Source organism: Cucumis melo, chromosome 1, assembly GCF_025177605.1.
Source record: "Cucumis melo cultivar AY chromosome 1, USDA_Cmelo_AY_1.0, whole genome shotgun sequence".
Classification (NCBI taxonomy): Eukaryota; Viridiplantae; Streptophyta; class Magnoliopsida; order Cucurbitales; family Cucurbitaceae; genus Cucumis; species Cucumis melo.
In genome coordinates this window covers 29,353,610-29,376,695 of record NC_066857.1, presented here as the reverse complement: position 1 = coordinate 29,376,695, position 23,086 = coordinate 29,353,610, and the positions used below count along the sequence as shown (strand labels likewise).

The following is a 23,086-nucleotide window of genomic DNA, read 5'->3' as shown; positions in this document are numbered from 1 at the left end:
CAGTCTATATTCGTAGATCATAGACGATCAGTTCAATAAAGAGTCTGAACTGAGTTATTCATAGAAATTTTGTAGTTCAATTTGAAGCATTATATTGTTCAAACAGCCAAATCTAAAAGAGTTCTAAAAAGGGTGTTAGTTAAAAATTTAGGGTTTAATTTGATAGGATTATTAATTGAGTGTTTAAATATAGATGATAGTTTTAAATTTTAGGGGTGTAAATTAAAATTTTTCCAACAATAAAATTTAGAGGGTTTGATCATAGAACTTGAATAAGGACATCAAAAATTGCCAAAAATAGGAAGGAAAGCAAAAAGAAGGGAAATGATGGGGGAGGGACAAACCTTTGTATTAATGAGTTTATTACGTAGATGTGCACTTAGGTGGTGTGCATGGGCATGAACATGAACATACAAAATATATATATATATATATATATATATATATTGAGTCCAGATTTTAAGGTATTCTTACTTTTTATATATACAACCCTACAATATAATTAGTTATGTTGGAAAACTACACTTTTTTTAATACCCTAAAATAATTTGGTGGCCCACTTAATCCTGCCCCCATGCCCTAAAAAAATGAGCATAATATCACACTTTTCTATTAGGAAAAAACACACTTAAATTCATCTTTTTTTTTCTTCTTAATTTATTTGTAAAATGTACGCGTAATGATATTCATGCTTTTATATGATTAATCAATTTTATGTTGATAAAAATAATTTTAAGATCAAATAAGTTTATACCCTAAAGTTTAGGAAAATTATTGTAAATTACGATTAATATTTGTAAATGTAGCAAAATTTTATATTCTACAATTAAATAATTTTGATCCATTTGTTATATTTGAAAATATTCGTAAAAAATGTATTTTAATTTTAAAATAAACTAAAACATTTTTACTTGGAAAAATTTAGATTCTCATTTGTGGTATTTTGGTGATATTTTTTCAATGTTTCATAATTATGCTTTTACGATCTTTTCAATTCGTATAACTTTTAGTTTCAATTTGTTCTTACATAGTAGGGGTTTTATTATTCTTTTGATTATTATTGTTTGATTTTGAAACTTTACCAAATATTTGTCATTTTCTTATTAGTAAAAAGCAATATAATGTAAACTTATTGAGTATGTTTTGGATGAAAATGTTGATAAAATATATTACATTAAAGTCCAATGATAATTCTTAAAAGAATTTCACAAAATAATAAAAGTGTAAGAAAATATTTTTAAATATATCAAGATAGTTTGTCTATTAGTTATAGATAATGATAGAGTAACACAGATAGATATAGAAAAGTGCTACTACATTATATCAATTTGATTTCAACATTTTCTTTTCTAATATTTTTTTTATTAATACATGTGACTTTCATCGCTGTAATTCAGATGTTTCGAACTCCACACACCACAGTTATTATACTAAAGAAAAGTCTTATTTAACGTGTGAAAATTATGGTTTAATAGTTTTTATAAAAGTATAGGCTTTCGATATAATTATTCGTTTGAAATTTTAAGTGATACCAGCTCTTAAAATTTTGAGTGTAAATTGATTTTTCCACCTCAAAAACAACATTTATCAAATAGAGATTTTCGCAAAAAATATATATTAAAACAAACAAAAAAACCATATGTTGCTTCTTTATTATTGAACAAATTTTAAGCTATTTTTTCTTCACAATAGTACAAATTATTTTCTTTGATATAAAATAGATTAACGGATCATTAAAATCCCAAAAATTATGTTCATATTATATATTGATTTCTTGTAACTCTCCATCATTCATAAAAACATTTCTCCAAAAATCCATGATATCAACTGTATCTGAAGAACTACAATTGCTCATTTCTTCCCCACTCAAAGGAATTTCAACTTCTTTTGGTGATTCATCAACATCTTTTACCATTGCACAATCCTTCCCTAAATTATTCCAATCGTTCTCGAAAAACTCTTCATCTGATAATAAACTATTCAAAAAATCTTCGGCAAGAGCAAGTTCCACAAGCTCGGTATCTTTGTCATCGTTATTGTTCTTAGTACATCGATCGATATCTTCCTCTCCGATATCCAATTTGATTTTTGACGAACAAAATGGTTGATCATATAAATTATTGTCATCATTCTTGTTTTGTTTAGTTTGATCTTTTAGAGTTTCGTTTTGGTTCGTCACTCTCTTCTTTAAGTGAGTGTGCCAAACATTTTTTATCTCATTATCTGTTCTTCCTGGTAATCTTGCAGCAATAGCAGCCCATCTAAACGATATAAAAAAAGTTATAAAATTAAATAAAAAAAATTGGAAAATATGATATTATAGGATCTAGGGCGTTAGTAATTTAAAATAGGATATATAAATTATGTTTGCTAACCCACAATGCAAATGTGATTAATTATGGCCATTTTTAAAATATTAATTTTTTTTTTCATATTCAAAATCAATATAAGACATGCTTTATACTTTTTGATGATATGAAACAATCATTTAAAAATGTATAATTAAATTGGATGAAAGTGATAATGAATATTAACAATTCCAAAATTATTCTCAAACATACAAACTATTTCTCCCAATTTGGATTCAACGTAGTTCAAAGAATTTTTAAGAATTTGACATTTTAATTTCAACTTAGTGTGGTAACTTAAAACAAAAAAAAGAAAAAAAAATAGTACTACCATGAATATAATTTTATTTTTATACAATTATTTTGTTCCTCCTCCTTATTGTCATAATAATAATAATAAACATTTGAATGATACAATTGATATATCATTATTCATCAAATTTGAAAATAATCAAATACCTAGCTAGCCCTACTCATTTTAGAGTTGAATTTGTTGGTGTCCATCAAATTATCATACCTCTTTTAATCTAATTATACCTATCATTGGTCTCATTCATCCTTTCTATTTCTTGTCAAAAAGTTCGAAAACATAATCTTTATAACTCGGTTGAGTTAAGAAGTTTATATGGACCAAAACAATAAGTACCCACTAATATAATTAAGACCCACAAATTCTTAAACTTTGAAAAAGAAATTCAAATATAAGGAAGTTAATACAATTAACAATGGAAAAGAAAAGAAAGCATGCACACCTGTTTCCCAATAAGTGATGCAAATTGATAATAGTTTGTTCTTCTTCATGAGTGAAATCTCCTCTTTTAATGTCTGGCCTTAGATAATTTGTCCATCTAAGTCTACAGCTTTTTCCACACCTTAATAAACCTTCAAATTAAACAAACATAAATATATACAACAGAACCCTTTTCATAGTACTGATGATGGATGGATAATAATTATATCATATGTGTGTGTAATATATAATTTAAATAATCAGTTACATACCAGCTTTTTTGGGAAGTGCTCTCCAATTAGAATGGCCATTGAGTTGAATGAATTTGATGAGAATTTGATCTTCTTCAAAGCTCCATGGCCCTCTCTTAAGTCCCACTTTCTCACAGCATGGAGCTCTCCCCATTTTCTTCCAATTTCATTACTCTTTCACAAACCCTACCCTTCTATCTATTTATACATACAAACTCCATCCTTCCAAATACATAACAATCATCTTCAAACACATTAATAGATATATCATAAAATACAAAATAATTTACCAACCTATAAACAAAACTAAATTAAATTTTTGGAATCTATATATCAATGGTATAGATAATTTATTACTAATGATTCTTTTTAATATTTTGTAAGTCATTTAAAATGTTACTATACATTTGATTATAGTCCGAAAAATGCTATAAGTTGAAATTAATTTTTTTTTTGTTAGATATATATATATCATAATTCATGACTTATTTTTTTGTCACCTTTTTATGAAAGTCAAATGTAATGTTGTCATGTTTGTTAAAACTTAGGGAATAAAATATTTGCCGACATATGTCCTTAGTGTTTTTGTCAATTAAAAAGGGTCCTTACATTTGACCAATGGGGTTAAAGTGATATCAATTTTAAAATTTTGAAAAATTATTATTTATAGAAAAAAAAAACTATTTACAAAATATTTCTTTTTTCGATATCTCGTACGCAATGGTAATATATTGTTAATTTAAGGGAAAATAATTTGAATGTCAAGACTCATAAAAAATATACAAATAAAATAAAATATCATAATCTATTTGTGATAAACGATAATAGACAAAGATAGATTATTATTTGTGTCTATCGCATCCATCTTATAGATAGATTGTGATATTTTGCTTTATTATGTAAATATTTTGATTCATACACATAGTTTTAAATTTAAATTATATTGATTCAATGAGATTTTATGTAATCTCAATTAGAGGTGTTTAAAAAAACCCTAATAACTTGGTTAATTTGGATTACTCAACCCAAATCGTAAGGTTTTGGTTAGGTTGGATTGCAAATTATATATTTAGTACCCCGTGCAACCCAACCGGATTGTATTATTATTGTTGTTGTAATTATTATTATTATTTAATTTTGAATGTAGATCTAAACTTTGCATATAGTGTTTTGTAATGCTTTTGAATGAATTTGAATATAAACTTAGATTTTAATAAACTTAGGTTTCAGGTATATTTTAGGGTATACACTTAGATTTTATACTGATTGTTTGTTTGATTATAATTTTTTTAAAAACTAATATAACATATTTAGGTCATTTACCTAAATATGACATTTTGTTCATTGCAAAAATTCAATTTCCAACGAAAAAGGAAAGAATGAACAAATAGTTTGAGTTATGGGAAAAAAGGTAACCTAGTGACCAACCCAAAAATTATAGGTTGGGTTGAGTGTTGACTCTTCCATATCAAATCAATAGGATTCAATTAATTTTGTTAATTCGAGAACCTCGAGTTGGTTCATAATTTACTTCCAACCCGACTTACATACACCTCTAATTTTAATAATCCAACATTATTGTTAACTTTAAATGATGATGTGATCTTGCTTCTTGTTAATATATATATATTAGGTAATTTGATAGGTATTAGACTATAGAGGAAAATATTATTCTTCTGTTCTTAAATTTTGGATTTAGTTTCGTTATATTTTTAGTTTTTAAATTTTGAATTTGATTTCAACTCAGTTTCAAAGTTTCGAAATGTTGCTTAAAAGATTTTAGTTTTGTTTCAATTTTGATCTCTAACTTAGTTTTCAAATTTTACCTTTACGATCCCTATTCTTTTTTATTAAAAACTCACACTTTAGAATAAACTCTCATACTCTGGTTTTCAATGTCAATACCTTCATATTAATTTAAAAGAATTATAATTAATTTAATATTTTTCGATAAATATGTAGGATAAATAGATTGAACATGAGACCTTAAAGTTGATAATAAAATTTAATACGCCAATTTGATTAAAATTAATTTTAAATTTTTACTTTGTAATTATTTTAAATTAATTAATAGATATTAATATCATATATATATATATATATAAAAGTGAGTATTTAATAAAAAAAATTAAATTAAAAATATAAATTTTAAAATTTAGAAAGCAAAGTTGAAGTAAAATTAATTTGAAAATTACCTCAAAATTTAAAGAGCATAATTTGATGAGACCGAAGAACTAAATAGAAATTATATCTAATATTTAGGAACGAAAATGAGGTATTCTTGTTCTTTGTATTATGTTAAATGGTAGAAAGAAAAAAAAAAAAAAGCAAAAAGTTATAGTGATAACATATGTAAACACACACTTTGGTTTTTTTAGGAAGGTTTTAAATTTATTTAGTAGATTAATTTTGAAAATCATATATTTAAATATTTTTGTTATCCCGAATTTTGTCATACAAAATGTAAATGTTTTTATAGAATCAGTATGAGATGTTTTAGTCAAACATATATATATATATATATATATATATATCACATCATATTATTTAGTTTAAATAATAATGGAGAGTGTTATGAACCTAAAAACACACATATATATAATGAATATATAATTAATTAAACACATATAGATTTAGAGGAGTATGTGAAGAGGTGATTATAAAGTTTGAAGAAGGGAGTATGTATATATATATATATATATATATATATATATATATATATATATATATAGATAGAGAGAGAGAGAGAGAGAGAGAGAGAGAGAGAGAGAGAGAATACATACGTGCTCCCCATACACTTTACTCTCTTGTAAAATATAATTATGATAATTAATACACTACAGTTTTATATTTTGTATATATATTTGATGGTTCATGCACATTGCCTTTGCAAAATATGTAAATAAAGATGATATATATACTTAGCATCATAATCAGTTTATCTTTAGCTTTACATTTTTTATTAAAAAATATTAAATTTATTTTCTTTAAATTTTATAATAGTTTTCATATTTATGTCTCAAGTTTAGGATGAGATCACACATTTGAATTTGAATGAGAGAAGATCCTGAGATCATAAAAATATGATTAGAAAAATACTTAAAAGAATCAAATTTTATTATTTATACCAACCAAATGTACTATCTTCGTTTTCGGTGGCACAATCATATAGGGAACTCCAAAATTAAGCGTGTTTAGCTTGGAACAATCTATATGTTGGGTAACTTTTTGAAAAATTTTCTTAAGATGGATGCCAGTGAAAGAAAAATCACAAATCATGCGGAAAGATCGGTATTGATTTGTGGGGCCAATAGCTGCTTCAGCGGCTGCAATAGCAAGAAAATACCAAAATCATTAGTTGCCAAATCCAAATTCTAAATTCTTTTATACATAAGTACAGTAATTAAATTCTTACCCAAATTCTAAATTCTAAAAGCAAGTTTATTTTAAAATTACTTTTTTTAATTTTCAATATTGACATAATTAAAACAAACCGTTAAAAATTGTAATGAATTGTAATTTTATTTTAAGCTTTTATTAGATATAATCTTTCTTCGATAAATTTGAAAAGGTAGATTATGATATTGAGGTGTATACTATTTTAATTTTAAATAATATTATCATTCTCGTGGAATTTCAAACTTAGTTACCAAATACGTTTTTGCTTTCTCGTGATCTTAAGAAACAATGTTCAAATATGCTTCTCCTAGCCAAAAATATATATTTTTTCGTTTTTTTTTTTATTATTATTGTTAGGATTAATTAGCTAAGAAAATAGAATTAAAGAAGAAAATAGTCCGCACAACATAAGATTTTTAAAGGCTATATTTATAAATAAAACAAAATTTTATTTTAGATTATGATAGATCCAACTAAACACTAGTTATCAATGCCCATTATCATAATAATAGATATTTATCTAGGGTCTTATCACGCTCTATACCACAAATAGAAAATAAATTTTTGTTATATTTGAACACATCATTTTAAATAAGATTTAAGTTGATTAGTTATATAATAAACAAAAATATCATTTTGCTCGTATTTTTCTTTTAATTATTATTTCTATATATTTATTTTAAAATTATTCGTAAGTCATTTTGCCATGTTAATTAACTTAATTTTTCAAAACACGTCTTTAATCATTCAAAACTAGTTTAATTTAAAATTTATCACTTTTAAATATAATTTTCAATTCATCATAATGGATTTTGAATCATTAGAATTACGCATATTTCATAATGTTTTTAGAAATAAAGGAAGTGATTTTGAATGATGACAAATAACGTAGTTGTCATAATTTGAAATGTTTAAAGCATGTTTTCCTAATAGAAAATATGAAGGGGGATATATATTCAACATTTATAAAGCAAATGCAATAACATATATGATTGCTAAAAGGTAAAGGTGTAATAGATAAAAAGGGTATATATTAAACATTGATAATTCATAAAGCTAATGCAATATATATCTTAGAGTTATATGAATGGTATAAGGTAAAGGTATACAAATATAAATATACAATTAATTAAGCATAAAGTATAAATATATAATGATGTAGTTAGATTTTTCAAAAGGTTGGTGGAAATCCAATAGCAACAATAATGGAATGGAGGGGGAAGTGGAAGTGGTGAATTATGAATAATATGCTTCATTATTACCTTATCTACACAAGTTTTGGTCATTAAGAAAGATTGTCACTAATTGATCTACCAAAATAATGTGTATACTTTTGAATTAATTTTAGGATAAATAGTAATTGACATATGCCCATCAAGTTTCCAACTTTTACTTTCTAATCCTTAATATTGTTAATAACTTTTTTTTTAAAAAAAAAAAATATATCATCAAAAAAAACATTTGAAAAATTCAGTCCTACTCTAATAAGCGTGGTATCAAATGAAATTAAGCTAATTGAATCCCTATACAATCATTTTGATAGTTTTCAAAACAATTTATTCAAAATTAAAATCTTAAAAATACGTGAGTATATATTAGATAAAAATTGAAATATTTGACAAAAATTCAAAACAACATTTAAAAATGGTTCGTTTTTATTGAAAAAGATTTTATATGAGAAAAGTTTGAATCAGAATCACTCTTTATGTTAGATAGTCAATTTAAATAGTTTCACGATCTCTTTTTTTTAAGTGATTACGACAATAGTATTTAAAATAATTGTTAATCCACAGAATTACCCAATCTAAACCGGGTTGGCTTGGATTTAATTTTGTGTTAGGCTTGAGTTGGATTAGAAAATTGAAGAAAAAAAAAGTAGAAGTTATTTTGAATGGATATTGTAGAGAAATTTAAATGTATAACATATCACCTTATACCATAACAATTTGTTTATATTGTATATTGAAAAACAATATGAAAATTTTTACCAATCCACCAACTCAATCCTATTCAATTTAGAATTTTTTGGTTGGGTTGGGTTGACTCTTGACCCTCCTTACCCCACTTTTATAGTTTTCTTTTGTTTAAAAAAATATATACTTTATTTACTATAATTCCAACCATCTTTTCAATGGAATCCTTTGAATTTTAGGTCATATATATTATATTCACATACCAAAACAATCTTTTTTTTTTTTTTTTAATTTCAAAAATCTTGAAATAAACCCGTAAGTAGTGGGTTTTTTATTCTTGTTAAGAAATATAAATACTTTACTTTTTTATTATTCCTCTTAAAAACTTATTTTTTTTAAAAAAAATATATTTTAGTTTTTATAAAAAACCAAAGAAACTTCCTTGATGGAAGGTGGTATTCTTAAAAAGCAAAAACTAAAATTTAAAAATGCTATCCAACAAAATCTGATTTTGTACTAAAAAAACCTAAGTCTTTCCCCCTTGGGTTATGTCCTTCGACCCAAAAATTGTGTGTATATATATATATTAACCATTTAAAAGTTATACATACATATATTAACCTTTTGTTTATATATATATATATATATATATAGATGTACTAAACCCCAAAAATTGTGTGTATTTGTCAATATATTAACATTTTAAAAGTGATACATGCATACACATATTAACCCTATTCATACATGCATATATTTATTTATTACATCAAAAATTACCTAAAAGTATGAGTTGATTTATTACGCTTTAATATATAATTTTAATTCAATAAAACCTTAATTATAATTCAATAGTTTTTTCACCAACATCCTACACATAATAAAGGTTAAAAAATGATTCCAACTTACGCCAACATATCCAACTAAGTTAACACACATTTGTCATCTCCATCGTGATTTTTAAGAGCACACACAATATATCATTTTACCAAAAAAAGAAAAATTAAAATCAAAAGTTTTTATACATAATCTAACTTTAACAGCGTTTATAAGTAAATATAGAGTTCTGTGAGTGTTTATAAGTAAATATAGAAATGTTTATAGACATTTAGAAAAGTTAATACAAATAGTTTATATACGTACGTGTAGAATTTCATTAATTAGTAAATTTTTAAAAAATGTATAAATCAAATGTTTAAATTAAATTAGATCAAATTTTCTGCTCATTTTCTTCCATTCTTTTTCATATGTTTAGAAAAATTACCTGAATTTTTTTCTACATGGGGATTTTTGGCAAAAGTTTTAGATTTTTACTAATAAATTAAACTTCTATTAATTTATAGAATTTGAAATGAATTGTCCAAAATTTTAATTATACTTTAGGGATATAAATTAACTTTTGTTTTTATTCCAAAATAGATTAGGAATGGAGTAGAAGTATTAAGATTTGAATTTGCAAATTAAATTAGTGTCGGTGGGGGGAATGGTAAGTGACGTTGGCAATGATCCAATCTAACATTTCCATTTTTACAAAACAAATATATATATTCATATAACTAAAAATATTATTGTCCCATACATCCATTGCCTATTTAGTCAATTTTCTAAACTAAAACATATGGAAAAAAAAAAAAAAAAACATTACTAAATGTTAAATAAATTAAACTTTAATTTACTCTTGATGTGATACTCCATCCATATTCAAAACTTATTTTCTTTCCCACAAAAATGGACAAATAAATTTAAAAGTAAATTTGAAAAGCTTATTTTAATTTTGTTTGATTTCTGTAGCTTTCAATTTAAATATTTTATTTATTCTAATATTTATACTTTAATATAAAATTTTAAATACAAGTTAGCTTCGTTTAGTAGTATTGATATATCTTCCATTTCTAGGAATGGGAAGTTCAATCTCCCTTCTATCTATATATATATATAAAATGTTTTTAATATAATATTGAAATCAACTATAATGACAATTTTACGTTTTAAATTAAAAATATTGTCTTAAATGGTAAAAAAAAAGTATTGTTCTTTTTAAAATATAGACATAATAATTCTTAAATTGGGTAAGAAAATCAGATAGGGGAAAATTATAAAAGGGTTGTGGTAGAAGAGAGGTGGATTTTCTTGAACACATCTCTGTTTGGAAATTTTAATCCTAAAATCTATTTTTTTTTTTCTTACATAAGAACCCTTTTTCTTTTTACCTAAAAGAAACCCCCACACAGTTTTCTAATGTATTTTTTGTTTTTTGTTTTTACCAAATTCATGCTTTTTATTACAAGTTGTGTAATAAAAGTCAATCAGTTTGATGATTTTATAATGTGTAAATTATTTAAAATGTTAGCTAAACATGATCCATCTTTCTCCACTGCTACATCATATATAAATAAAATAAAATAAAATGGGCCACGTAATAAATGGCTAATGTTCTTCATTAACATTATATATTATATTTGAAGTATTTTAGAAAGTTAACACCATCAAAATTAAATAAGTGAGATGAGATTGAATTGTATGTGTAAACTCAAATTAAAGAGATTAGAAACCATAATTTAATGAATTAAATCAACTTGTTCAAAAAAATTATATAAAGTAGGTTTATGAATTATCTTCTGTTTTTGTATCGCTTAGAGTGGGGTTGTCTCCACTCCCCTTGTTGTGGATTTTGATTAAACAAATATCATCCTTTTGCACACCATGATAAAGGTATACAAGAAATGAGAACATCATAATAGCTCAGCTAACAATATTACATCTACACTCTTAACCAAAAGTTTTAAAAAGTTTGAATTCTCTCATTTTGGAAAGAAAAAAAGAAAAGCAAAAACAATTAAACGAACGGGTCTTTTAATAATAATAATAACTATTTACACACCATGACAAAAATATCACTAAAACACAAAAATTCATTGCATTTGATTTTGTCAAGAAGTCTAAATATTTTGTCAATTTTTATCATTTTTTACAATTCCACGATACGAAATTTTGTTTATAAGAATTTCATGTTAGGTTCTAAAATTGTGAAAAAGTATACTGCAGACATTTAAAATGTTATGTTTTGAATTTTATATAAAATTTTTGAAAATATTTACAAATGTAACACAATATTTATAAAATAATTCATGTTTGGATATATTTATTTTAGCATATTGAGATAGGTAGCTAAATATGATATTTGAAAACTCAACTCCACCCAACTTCTACCAACTTTGAAATTAATTGAGTTGGGGTTAAATTGTTTGTGAAAAGAGAAAAGAGTTTAGTGCTCTTTGTTAACACCAATCACTCATACCCTTCAACACTTACTGCTTTTGTTTGATTTTATTTTACCTACTTTGCCTACACTTTGACAAACTTTTATGGGGTGGAGGGGACAAACTTAAGACTAAATAATTTAAAACCTACATTTTATTCATGGTTTAAGAATAGGTTTTGATTGCATCACTCCAAAATATGAAACAGTACAACAATCAAAGGTTCAAAGTACTCATTTAGTGTATGGACTTTTAGCTTTGTGTTTGTTGGTATTGAAAATTACCTCTCAATTATGATGCTGGGTCAAGTAGAAATAATCTAAAAATTACACAAAAGCAACATAAGATTTTGCACGAACATTTTCAAATTTTGAGAAAAACCACAACTCACAAAAATTAAAAAAAAATTCTTATGGATAAAGAATTCTTACAATCACGCATAATCCTCTCCTTGCTCCCAATTACAAAAGTAGGAGTGACCATTGATTGATTTGCAAAGCTTGGAGTGATCAAACCTCCCACCTATTGATTTTGTTCAATTGATGGTCTAGAGTGATTATGAAACTAATTCATAAAACAAAAAAAAAAAAAAAAAAAAAGAAGGTCTAGAATGTTTGCTAAAGCTGGAGAGGAACAAGAAAGAAAGGAGAAAAAAATAGTAGTATGCAATTGAACAATCATATGCGGTGATGGCAACGATCGAATCTCTCTAATAAAAGATACTTTAAAAGAAGGAAAAAAAGAAAAGAAAAGGCAAGAAAGAAAGGAAGAATGATGAAAATGCTTGGTCTTTGCGGCGAAAGATACTATATAGAGAAAGACATAAAAATATGCTCATAAATTGAGACTTCAAAAAAATGGAAGGGTCGAAATTGATATACTTGTAAAAGTTCAAGATATAAATAGATACAATTATTTAATTCATACTTTAAAATGATACAACTCTCAAAACATGGGAGAGTATAAATTGATACTTACTCAATTTACTTAAAATTTAGTCCAAAGCCAATCAAACCTTTGAGAGAGTCAGAAAGACTTGATGATAAAAACTTTAGAGAGTGAGATATAAAATGAGAAGTTTTACAAACATATCTAATTATCTTTCACCCTAAATAAATAGATAAAAGGAAAAAAACGAAGAAGAAGAAAAAACTGTTGCCAACAATAACATGTAATCAAATATGCATAACATATCAAATAAGGCACCCGTTATCATTACAAAGATCGATGGTTTGATATCTTTCCACAATCAACCTCAAGAAAAGAGACATTATTTAAGACATATGCACTGTTGTAGTGATCTCTATGGAGAAACTATAAATCTAGACAATCTCAAAATTGTTGTTCAAACCAAACCAAATAAAACAAATACATTTTTATATTTATAAACCTCCTAAAAACCTTTTATCCAAAAAAAAAACCTACAGAACAAAACAAGATCTTCCCAACCTTTGAATGGACCGATAATCTAATAGAACTATGGTACAATTTAATTCTCTTGCGAGGATAACATCAACTATTTCCATAGTGCCATCATTGCCAACTTTGCAAATATGTAACTACATTATGAATCTACTTCATATAGTCTAAGGGTTCTAATATCAACAGACCTAAATGAATCAAAGACTAAAGGAAGTAAAGTGAATGAACTACCAGGCAAAACGACTTCCCGCTCCATCAAGAAAACGATCAGTATGCCACCCTTTACCCTGAAGTTCAGATAGAAACGGAGTGAACACATCATTCATCTTTTCGTAAGCCTCGAGCAATGCACTAGCAGTTGGCTCATGAGAAGGCCCTTTTATGTTTGCAGTATATGCAGCTACTAGCCATCCCCTCAATGCATCTTCACCTGAGGCATCATGCTCCAACACCATGTCAACCCATTTTTGACTTTGGTTCAAAACAAACTTCTCCTCAGGAAATATTTGTTTCATTTCAACAAGTTTTGATGGTTTAATAACCTCATGTAAAGCCCTTCCTACTTTTACGTTTCCAGCTTCCTCTATGAGTCTTCCAGGAAAAACAAGATCTTCTTGGTACCTTATGTCAGCAGGGCTTGGTATCCTTCCGGACTTCACGAAATCAGCTACAATCATTGCCGTCCTCTGCGGATTCAACGTGTTTATTGGAGTTGCTCGCATTTGCTCTACAACACAGTATACATGTACGATTGAAAGGAGAGGTGCAGCTACTAACTGCAATGAATAGAAATTAAAACCAACTAAATAATTTAATTGAATGTATCTCATGATTGAACCAGATTTAAATAAATAATAAAGCAAGATAGAAAAGCTAAACAAATAACTAAGGCACATTGCATTATAATCATGGTGGGGAACTTACAATTAGGGCGGTGGGGATGAAATAAAAAGAATGGACTTAAAGGAAACAAAATTATAAATGGTTCAAATCATTCCAACTTCACTTGGACAAAGGGCAATCACCTCAATCAATGAAATTTTGATTGAACGTTTCTCATAAGCAAGAATGGCATGGAGATAAACCCAATTCTCCATTTCTCTATTAAAGAGATTATTCCTAATTCCCATGCCCTAATTTCATTGATCTTCATTAGATTCATTAATTGTGGCATATTTTTCCTTGGACATGAGATGTAGATCCAGAAGTTAGAAAAATGAGAGAGAAATGAACCACCTATCTTCCCAAAAGTGGATTCTCTAGCCGAGAAGCTGCTGAAGAATAATGTTTTTTGCAATGATCAGACAAAAGGGACAAATGCAGATAACAGAGTATACTACTTGATAATCTTTGACTAATAAATTTAACACCTGTTCATTTTTGTCTATTTTTATGACGTTGAAAAACACTCGAGAAAATAGGAAAAAGAGAATAAACTGACAGTGGAAATTCAGAGGAATGTACCTTTCCTTGTATTGATGAACAAATAGTTGACGCTAACTGTAGCCCAGCTCCAATTCCGACAACATTGAAGAGAGTGGAGATGGCCTCTCCTTTGGCAAAAAGGTCACTAAGATTGCCTTCTTTAGCAAATGAAGAATATATTGGTAATCTTGTTGCTCTTGCAGCAACTACTGCCATACCCTAGCCCCAGAAAAAAATTCATAAAATAAAGAAGGCATGTTAGTTCTTGTACTGGGTAACGAGAATGGAGGAATTCTGATAAATACATCATAAAATTTGTCAATGTAAAAGAATAACATTGTTATCTTGACAGTGTCAGTATATGATCATGATTCAAGAAAAGAACATTAGACAAGCTTGGTTTGCCAAAGTATTTTTTTGGATAAGAAAAATGTTTTTCTTAATTATTTGACATTTGTCCTACTATTTATTTTTTCCTTTTCGTTTCGTTTTATGAAACCAAGGGAGTTAGAAGCAACTTAAACCTTTGCAAAGTTTCCTAACCCGGCCATCTCAAGAAAAAGATGAGGGCATAAAGGAGAAATAACTTCCAAGCCAGCTCCCAAGTCATAGAGGACATCAGCTACAACATAAAGTCCGATCATTTATAGAAGCGATGGTCAACAGTCACTTACAAGAAAAAAGCATGCGAGCATACACACACAATATGTGACTCCGAGAAAGAAAATAATGTCCACATGAAAATGCTATCTTAAAATGAATAACAAATTGACACAGAGAAGAATACCTATAACTCTCCACCTTTTGGGCTCTGAATCCATTCTTGCACCTAAATTGCTGCATATGAGTTTGCCAACATGTTGCATCCCATCCTTCAAAACCTTTCGGGAAGAAAGAGAGAATAAGTTTTCTAACCGTGTACTTGTATTGAATGTATCAATAATTTTATCTGATAGGTGTAAAAACTATTTATAAAAAAAACAATAAAAAATAGTTGATGAATAATCAAAGGATGAAAGTAGAAAAAAGAAAGAGAGAAGTATGTTACCCAGCATATGGATACATAACGAACAATTATTGAACTTACCCAACTTACAACAGTAGCTTGTGCAGCTGTTGGCCGCAAGCCTGCAGCAAACAGCAGTGACTGAACAGAATTAAGAACATATATCAATGAGCATCATTCTACCATTTGAAGTGGGAAAGAAAATTAATAAAACGAAACACAAACTTGAGATCAATTGCGTGATAGGTCTGTCATATGACAATTGCAATAAATTGTATGAGCAAGCAGTTATCATTACCAACACCACCAGTCATACTTCTAATGTCAACAAGTTCGAGAACAGTTACAATGGGTAATTAACATGTAAAATAAATGTCTATGCTCCAGAATTCCAAACCATTTAGCATCATGAAGATTACAGCAATAATTTAAATTTGTTAAGACCCAATCATGCATATGTGAGCACTGCCCATCTCTGTTTGGTGCCCTTCCATACTAAATCTTTCACAATAGAAAAAAACTGTCAGATTCCTTTTTTATCAACTTAAAAAACAATTTCATTGATGTATGAAACGCCATATCCCTAGTTTAAAGAATTAATATGTAATAACAATGCTATACCAAAGATGGAAAGATTTGGATAAAGACCTGAGTTGACAGTACTGACAGAGCTGCACTAGTAACATGTTGCAAGGCTCGAAATTGTGTATATCTCAAATAACCTTCGTTGACACTGTCAGGTAAAATGCCAATAATCAAGTAGTTTACAGAGGACAACTGTTTGTTTTACATGCACATATCACACTTCATACTTCAGCGGCAATTGTTTAGGGAGTTAGTTTATGAATTGTATTTAGAGAACAGTAGTTTACCTTTTACCTAACTACATTTCCTACTGTATTTGGTTGAGATTAGTTCAGCATTTCTGGTGCAATCGTGCCTTTTACTTAATTACATTTACTCATATAAATTTTTCATTTAATTACATATGCAACAACTCTCCACCTTATTTATTACAAATGCAGATTACCTGTATGGGTATCCTGAGGGAAAAAATGTATTAAGGAAGGAATCAACGATTCGCTGAATCGCTGGTCTTGAGTCATCAATAATCTTCACCTACAGAAATCAATTTCTTTTTTATATTAACAATCAATTTGAAGGTTACACAACCCTTTTTTAGATATCCGTAAGTGTCTAGGTGGGTCGACTTACGCACATCTCGACTAATCTCACAAGCAATCCATCTAATCCTATATAACATTTTGGTGTCAAGAAAATTTATTGGAAATTAAATCCTAAGTAGGCAGTCACCATGGATTAGTTGAGGTTATACAACTGGAAAAGAAAATATAACCAATGTTAAATTTAACTTCAAAATGATCGTGGTTGAATCAGAAACACTGTCATACACATCGAAATAATTTCTAAAACAACTTTCCCAGTCTCTCCTTGTATTCCATTTTCACATAGCAAGAGTCCACAACAAAACTTTGACTTTTTTAGGTATTTTCCCCTTCCAAATGCTTCTCAATGAAATTTGATTTAGAAGAAAAGGACCTACTTTCATCCAACCATGTTGAACAAGATTCCTTTTACTGCCTTTTGTTTGTTTTTTTTCTTTGATAAGAAACTGGTATTTCATTAAGAAAAATGAAAGAATATACAGAAAAAAGCCCTCAACAACCTAAAAGAATAGGTCCAATACAAAAGAGTTATACTAACCTAATAATTACAAAAAATCTGACATGCGAACGCCCCAATATGAGGATTTAAACCTCACCTCTCCCAAACCTCATCTAAAGACTTCTCTGTCCCTCTAAAAATTATATTGCTCCTCTGTAATCATACTTTCTTTCCATTTCCAAAATTCCATTCAATGATATTTTCAAGACACCATTAGAAATTTTTTTCAAAGCATGTGGAGGAGGAATGGTTGATTGAGTTGATTGGAAAGCAGCAAGTTCTTTTTTTTTTTTATTAGAAAGGTCTTTTTCAAACATTGAGGATGTTAAGGACAACCCCTGCATCTATCCCAATGATAGTATGATATTGTCCACTTTGAGCATAAACCTTCATCGCTTTATCTTTTAAACCACTCAAAAAAACCTCATACCAATGGAGATAATTGTTCTCACTTATGTATTATTCCGCCAGTGTGGGACTCTCTTTTACACTGCTAACAGAGGACTCTAGGACAGACGTGTTTTAGAGTTTAGAGTTGAAGTATGTATTTATTTATTTATTTATTTTGTAAGTGCAGGAACTTAACCAAAGTCAGTAACATCGATGCCTGATGGTAAAGAAGTCGAGCATATTTTGGGTAACTTGTACGATCTAAAAAAACATGCTCATTAATAACTGCTTAAAAAGCCTTTATCTTTCTGACATTCATGCTAAAAAAAGGGTTGATAAGCTAAGATCAACTTAAGTTTCAAAATCATGATTTGACACTGACCCATTTGCATCATAAAGGTGACCAATCAATGACAACCAGAAAAGATTATATCACACACCACTCACTTGCCATTCAAATAACCAAAGACAAAAGGCTAATCCAACAGAGTTCCAATAATAATTCATTTCATAATCATATTAATGAAAGAAGTATAAGAAGATCAGCACCATATCATTCTATAATCATTTATAACCGAAGACAAACAGCTAAACCTATAAAGTTCTGATACACATTCATTCCACAATCATATTAGTGATAATAGTGTAAATAGTTAACTCCTCAAACCTCAGACTGTCTTTCAATTCCAGATAAAACTATGAATCATGACGTTAATTTGAAAACAATCCCTCAGTCTCTCTTAATCTCTAAATATGCGGCAACCAATTACCCACATTTACAGTAAATAAGCAAGAACGCCATAAAGAAAAGAAGAAGAAATGGTAATTTAGAAATGAAACAACAACAGCTCAGGACGCAAAACAGCATAAAATCTTGCAAACCCAATTAAACAAAACATAAATGTGGGGGTAAAAGCAGAAGCTCACAGAAAGATGACCATCAGGTTGAAATTGGCAGCGGCGGGAGACAGAGTCGGAGACTTCAATCCATGAAACAGGAAGAGAAGGTGATTTCACCGGGTCCTTCTTGCGGGCATTGAACTTGTTCTGCATAGTGGAGGAGATTCAGAAGAAAAAGAAGATATGGAGTGGAGTGAAATGATAAAGAAATAAATTGAAATTGTACCAGCAAGTCCATGGAGGAAGACTCGGAATTTGGGTGATGAGTGCGGTCTTGTCTTGGAGAGAAGAAAATGCCGCCGCGAGAATTGGAGTTCAATCCATATGCTATGCTGCTGAAGAAACTTCCGAACTATTTATGAAATTCTTTTTATATATTATTTCTTTACAAAAAGTTTCTTTCTTTCTTTTTTTTTTACATTTTATCAAAACTATTTATAAAATATAGCAAAATACATCAAATTTTCTATGTTTTATAGATAAATTTTCGTAAATATAACAATATTCTAGATTTGTCATTATCAAATATAAAACAACTACGATAAAAAATAGTCAAATCTAACAAAAGAATCTAAAAGAAATTGGTACCTAAATCTAACGATATGTAAAAAAAAAAAAAAAAAAAAAAACTATGGATCGCCAAATTAAACGAACGATGTTTTAGTCAAATTTAAATGATCATGTACCAAACAAACAAATCTAAACGATTTAACCAAATGAAACAATCGTGTATAAATCGTGTACAAACAATCTTGAAAAAAGTTGTTTAGATTTGACTATCCATAATTTAAATGATCTTATACAACAATAGCCAAATCCACCAAATATATTAGGCATGGTTGACAGGGCATTTTATTTTTTATTGTAGACACGTGGGTTTTTTCGTTTTTGAAACTGTTCTGTAAATATTTTGCTCTTATTTTGTTGAGAAAACTTTTTTTTTTACTATATTTTGGAAATATATTTTACTATTTATAACAATTTTTCTTAAAAAGATATATCAAAATTTCAAATATAACAATGATATACTTCTATCCATGTCTATTAATGAAATTGATAGAAGTCTATTGATGATATTGATAAAAGTCTATTGATGATATTGATAAAAGTCTATTGGTGTTTATCAATATCTATTTGTTATTATTGAGTTTGAAATATTGAAGTAATTCTCCTGGTTTTTTAAGTTGTAAGAGAGCATTTAGGTAGTTTTATATTTTCTAACATACAACCAAAATTTTGTATTTGAAAAATGGAATTTGGGGGTGAATGAGTTCATATCGTAAATATCATCCCTATAATTTTTCAGTTTTAAAAATTAGAAAGTAGTTTTTATGGTTTGATTTAGCTTCGTATATAGTCTTTGTGGTTTGTTAAAATCCTCTCAAATAGTCTTCGGTCTTATCATAAGAGTATTTACGGTACTATTTATGAAATTTTTATATGAAACCTACACTAAATACTAATCATAAACTATAATATCTAAATTTTAACTCCCTTTAGACCAAACTTTATATTTATAATATAAATTATACAATATTACAAAATAATAATTATACAAAGTTTTTTTTTTAAAATAAACTTTAGAAAACTTATAAATGGAATTCATTTAAAATTCAAAGATGGAGGTAGGTAGATTAAGTTGTGTTTGAGGAACAAGAAATGAACAAAAAGGTCAAATTGGTCCTTTCCCATGCAAAATCCAACCAAAAATTCACTTTTCTTCTTCAAATCCTTTTTCATTAAGCTCTTTCCAAACCCCACCACCCTTTATCTAATCGGCCACACTATGGACTCTTCTCCCTTTCTCACTCTTCTTCTCCTTCTCTCTTTCGCCGCCGCCGCCGAAGTAGCATCAGCTCGCCCCCCTGGATTTCTCTTCTCAAGAACTACAGGAAGATGCACTGCGCAGTAAGATCTCCATTTCCTTTCACTAAAAACATACACTAATTCTTCAACCACGCTACAAAACTAGATCAAAATCATCTCCTACTGGACGTTTTCATAAACATTTTCGTTAGTTTTTCTCTTTTCTTTTTACCGTAATCGATCGGACGGATTAAGATCCATTTCCGTCCAGGTTCTGGAGTAGTAGGAGTGAGGCTTGGCCACGGATGGCGCCGGAGTCCGCTACAGTGGCGAAAATTTTCGGATCGAGAGCTCGTGAACGGTATGGATCTGAGATGACTTTAATGGAAGCGGCGGGGGGTGCGGAAGAGGAGGTGTTCGGTAGAGTAGTGAAGGAAGCAACTGCAGCGTTGTTGAATTCGTATGCTAGAAGAAGGGATTTTCCATATTCGGCTTGGGAAGTGAAGACATTGTTGATCAAAGCATTGGTTTCTAAAGAGGCTGCTGTTCTTCAGTCTCAACGTTTTGCTTTTGCTAATGAGTCTTGTTAATTAGTGAGTTAGTTCCAGGAGACAACCTTAGATAACCTTATCTAGCGGTTCCTCGTAGTAAATAAATGTTGGAAGATTAGATGGAGTATTCGTCAATACGTTGATAATCTTTATCGATGGATGTTTGATTCGTATCCGATTGAAAGAAGTGGTGAAATATTAGTTTATGAATATTAATCATATAAACACCTCTTTCACAACAAAGCCTACCGTAAACTTGAGTTTTGTCTTTTTTAATAATAATGGCAAAATTGTCTAATCATTTAAATTAAGGTTATTTAAGTTGTCAAGCAAATTAAGTGATTAGTGTTAAAGAGAAATGGACTAGCTAGTGGTTGTATTTATTTAATAAAAAACAAGAAAGAAAGAAAAAAGGAAAAGAAGAGAATTTGGGTGGTTGAAAACCTCCACTGTCAAGCATTCTTCATCAATTATTATTATTATTATTATTTTTTTCTAGAGAAATGGAAAGGAGAAAGTTGAGAGAAGAAGTCTAAGGAGTTTTTGAGGTTTGGTGCTCGGGAAGATGAAGAATTTTGAGACAATTCTTCAACCAAAGTAGATTTTCGGCTCATCCAATTAGCTACTAATGTTTGTTAAGTTGAGATTTATCAGGTTGGAATGATACTTCAATTCCTTACAAAGTTTATGAAGGATACTTAAGCTGAAACTAATGAGAGATTTGAAGGTGAAGATAAAACATGAGTTGGATCCGAATGTATATAGAGAGGTTCTGGTGTTTTGTGTAGTTTGAATTGTAGGATTGGAATCAAAAGCTCAAATTTGTTAGGTTAGAAAGCTAATTCAATAGTCCACAATTTTTATGAAGAACGTTTGAGCTAGAAATGATTGGAATATGGTGAAATTTCAGGTCGAAGCCACATCCTTGACAGATTTGAAACACATAACACACTTCTGATGTTTTGTTGACTATCAGGTTTGAAGGCTCGTTCATTTTCTAATACAGTTTGTGTGCCAAATCTGATATTAAACTGATAAAAAGAGATTATTGTTTTTGTGCACGAATGTGGAGGACCTTAGTTCTTTTAGTGGTCCAAAGTGTAGAGAAGAGAAGATAAAAGCTCTATTTGATGTGGTTTCTACAATTTTCATGAAGATCATTTCAGCTAAATCTGATTAGAAGTAAGTTAATTTTTAGGTAAAAGACAAAAAGGTGGCTGGAATCGTGAAATTTGCATAGTTCCTGTTTTTAGGATTTTCTAGGAAAATCTATTGAGAATTTGGTCTTTGCTTCTTCAATTAAGTTGCAGAGGTTTTGAAAATGAAGAGTTTAATATAAAATACAATTATTTTGATTAAGCAATGAATAAGTTATGCGCTTCTGAATTTGGATTTTTGAATATGAAAATTTTTAAATAAAACTGTGAAAGTTCGATTTTTATTCCTTAAGTTGGGAATATTTGTATGAAATCTTTAGTACATCATAGAAGGACAAATTTTTTTTGGATTCTGATACCCAGTTATAGTTTGTTCTTGATTGAGTAGAAATAGTTCAAGTCTACAGATCGAGAATCTAGCCTGAGTGACAAAACAAATTTCAATAGACATTTCTACTGTTATCTACTAGCCAAATTGTTTTAACATACTTTGAGGTTATTTGTTTGACATGTATTGTTTTTTAGCAAGCTATTTTAAAAGTATGTGTTTTAGTTTATGAAGTTTAATCAAAGCATAGATTACTGATAATGATTTTTGGCTAGCAAGAAAATTTAAAGAATTTCTAAACATGCGGTGTTTACGTTTTCCATAGAAAGAAAGTTTATATTTTTAAAGCATGTTTTATTCTACATTGAGACATACTATAGCACGAATGACAAAATTATTGCACAGAGGATACATATATTGAGACGGGGACACCTATCTCAAAGGATACATTGAGACAGGATACCTATTCAAAAGTCTGACCGTTAGTATTAAGATTCTAGTCAGAGGTGGATTTAGC

At 28.4% G+C, this 23,086-nt stretch overlaps 3 protein-coding genes across 3 annotated transcripts; 1 reads left to right on the top strand and 2 right to left on the bottom strand.

Moving 5' to 3' along the window:
• Window positions 1-1,615: 1,615 nt before the first annotated feature.
• Window positions 1,616-3,611, bottom strand: LOC103492597 (transcription factor MYB14-like). Its single transcript, XM_008453028.3, has 3 exons — window positions 3,351-3,611; window positions 3,101-3,230; window positions 1,616-2,261 (listed from the first exon to the last, which is right to left on the bottom strand). The coding sequence occupies exons 1-3, from the start codon at window positions 3,481-3,483 to the stop codon at window positions 1,760-1,762; spliced, it is 765 nt and encodes a 254-aa protein (XP_008451250.1). The 5' UTR covers window positions 3,484-3,611; the 3' UTR covers window positions 1,616-1,759.
• Window positions 3,612-13,070: 9,459 nt separating this feature from the next.
• On the bottom strand, window positions 13,071-19,075 carry LOC103492596 (protein root UVB sensitive 2, chloroplastic). Its single transcript, XM_008453027.3, has 9 exons — window positions 18,954-19,075; window positions 18,755-18,874; window positions 16,782-16,870; window positions 16,400-16,484; window positions 15,833-15,892; window positions 15,533-15,626; window positions 15,270-15,367; window positions 14,785-14,964; window positions 13,071-14,096 (listed from the first exon to the last, which is right to left on the bottom strand). Exons 1-9 carry the CDS (start codon window positions 18,963-18,965, stop codon window positions 13,548-13,550), a joined length of 1,287 nt encoding a protein of 428 aa, XP_008451249.1. The 5' UTR covers window positions 18,966-19,075; the 3' UTR covers window positions 13,071-13,547.
• A 1,391-nt stretch (window positions 19,076-20,466) lies between these two features.
• On the top strand, window positions 20,467-21,327 carry LOC103492595 (uncharacterized). Its single transcript, XM_008453026.3, has 2 exons — window positions 20,467-20,635; window positions 20,805-21,327. The coding sequence occupies exons 1-2, from the start codon at window positions 20,514-20,516 to the stop codon at window positions 21,121-21,123; spliced, it is 441 nt and encodes a 146-aa protein (XP_008451248.2). The 5' UTR covers window positions 20,467-20,513; the 3' UTR covers window positions 21,124-21,327.
• The last annotated feature ends 1,759 nt before the right edge of the window (window positions 21,328-23,086 follow it).